This window comes from Lottia gigantea (assembly GCF_000327385.1).
Source record: "Lottia gigantea unplaced genomic scaffold LOTGIsca_1238, whole genome shotgun sequence".
Lineage (NCBI taxonomy): Eukaryota > Metazoa > Mollusca > Gastropoda > Lottiidae > Lottia > Lottia gigantea.
In genome coordinates, this window is record NW_008707304.1 from 8,484 (window position 1) to 10,262 (window position 1,779).

General features: G+C 33.7%; 1 protein-coding gene across 1 annotated transcript; it reads right to left on the bottom strand.

Annotated features, from left to right (window-relative positions):
* Positions 1-162: 162 nt before the first annotated feature.
* On the bottom strand, positions 163-1,075 carry LOTGIDRAFT_146852 (hypothetical protein; the record flags this gene model as incomplete). Its single annotated transcript, XM_009048537.1, has 3 exons — positions 163-294; positions 541-692; positions 889-1,075. Coding segments are annotated over 3 exons (471 nt in total), but the record flags the coding sequence as incomplete, so codon positions are not given.
* Positions 1,076-1,779: the final 704 nt, after the last annotated feature.

A 1,779-nucleotide genomic window follows, 5' to 3' on the forward strand; every position in this document is an offset into this window, starting at 1 on the left:
TAATATGGAGTAATTCCAGACCACAAATAAGAACATCTACGAGACACGATACATTACAAAAGAGAAATATTACACAAAGCTTACTCGTACAAAATCAGGGATGTTTAAACAAGTTTTGTGACAGAAATATAATTGGCTGATCAAAATTGGCAAATAGTGATCTTACTGTTGTCTGGTTGGGTGATCACTTGGTAGTAAATTACCATCAACATCTAAAAATCTTTCAGGATAAAATTGATCTGGTTTTTCCCATTCCATCTCGTCTATACATGCATAATATATATTAGTAATTAGCTGAAATACAGAATATGTTCTATTACACCTTGACATATTGTGAATATAAGAAATATATTCTTATGTGGACATGACATGACATGAGTTTTAAGGTAGCAATTGTCGCGTCGCCAATGGATATAAAAAAGTCAGAAATATTCGATTGATTTCAAAAGTACAATATACTCCATTAGGTTGTCATATACATATACATGCTCATATGTAACTAGGATACCGTTTCACCAAATCAAAACATTCAGGGCCTACCGTTGATTTAGCGGGAATTGTGTATCCTTCTATTTCAATATCTTCTCGGACATAGTGTGATATTCCTAACGGGATGTGACGTATGTAACGAAGACATTCTAGAATAACAGCGTTGGTGTATGGAAGTTTTGATCGATCAGCAAGACATGGTTCTTCACCACTAATTCTGAAATAAAAATAATTAATCTCCATCAGCTAGAATACTGGTTTGATGTATTGTAAGTTAGATGACGAATAAACTAGAACTTTATGTGATATATGTAAGCTATCCTCTTTATACTATTTATAATCCCGAAACATCCTATCTATATCCAGTCAGCAGTTGCACTATGGAATGTTGGTTGGGACCCAAAAATACTACCAACCTTTCCTCAATTTCTAATTGAAGACGACGCTGAACTTCGGGATATTTCATCATCAGGAGAAAAGTACCACATAGAGCACCATGAGTTGTAGAAAACGCTGCAATAACCATATCAGAAACAACTCCTTCTATCATAGTATCAGTTAAGTCCTTATCATTATCCTGTTCTAAACGTAGTGTTCCTATCAAGCTTCCATTTCCCTTCCATTTCTAATAATAAAACCATCATTATCATACCGACAAAATTAATGAAGTGATCTAATCAAGGTACCATAAAGATATTAGTCACTCAACAGTTATCGTAATATATCAAATATCCAGGACTTAAAATTCTTATCCGAAACAACATGTAATACTGATGAAACTTGGACAAAAAATGAGAAAATTTACGGTGCTGTCTGCTCGCCAGTGTAGGTTTACAACTGAATATCCCTTTCATGGAGAAAACAAAACTAATACAGATATTCAAAACAAACCTGTTTTTTTTTCAGGTGCAAGAAAGTACCGTAATATTCTTCTTTGGTCATGATGTAACTTCCGGACGACATCACCATTACTTCCGGGAAGATGTTGTAACCATGGGAACCGCGACAGTATAAAATTCTTGTCAGCAGCACTTATAGCAATAAAACTAGTATTGAATTCCCTTACATCAGAGAAAACTTTTTCTGCTTCTTTTGATTCTATTCGTTCATTGGTTAACTGAAAATTGGATATTCTAAAATTCTGTACTCAAAAGCTTACAAAACTATTATAATTTTTAGAATTATCACATTATCTCATTCAGAAGTAAACTGCCTCGATGTTACTGTACTATTCTATTCACACGGATTTCTTTTTTTATAGAAGCAAATGTGTTTGTGTGTCTGTGTGTA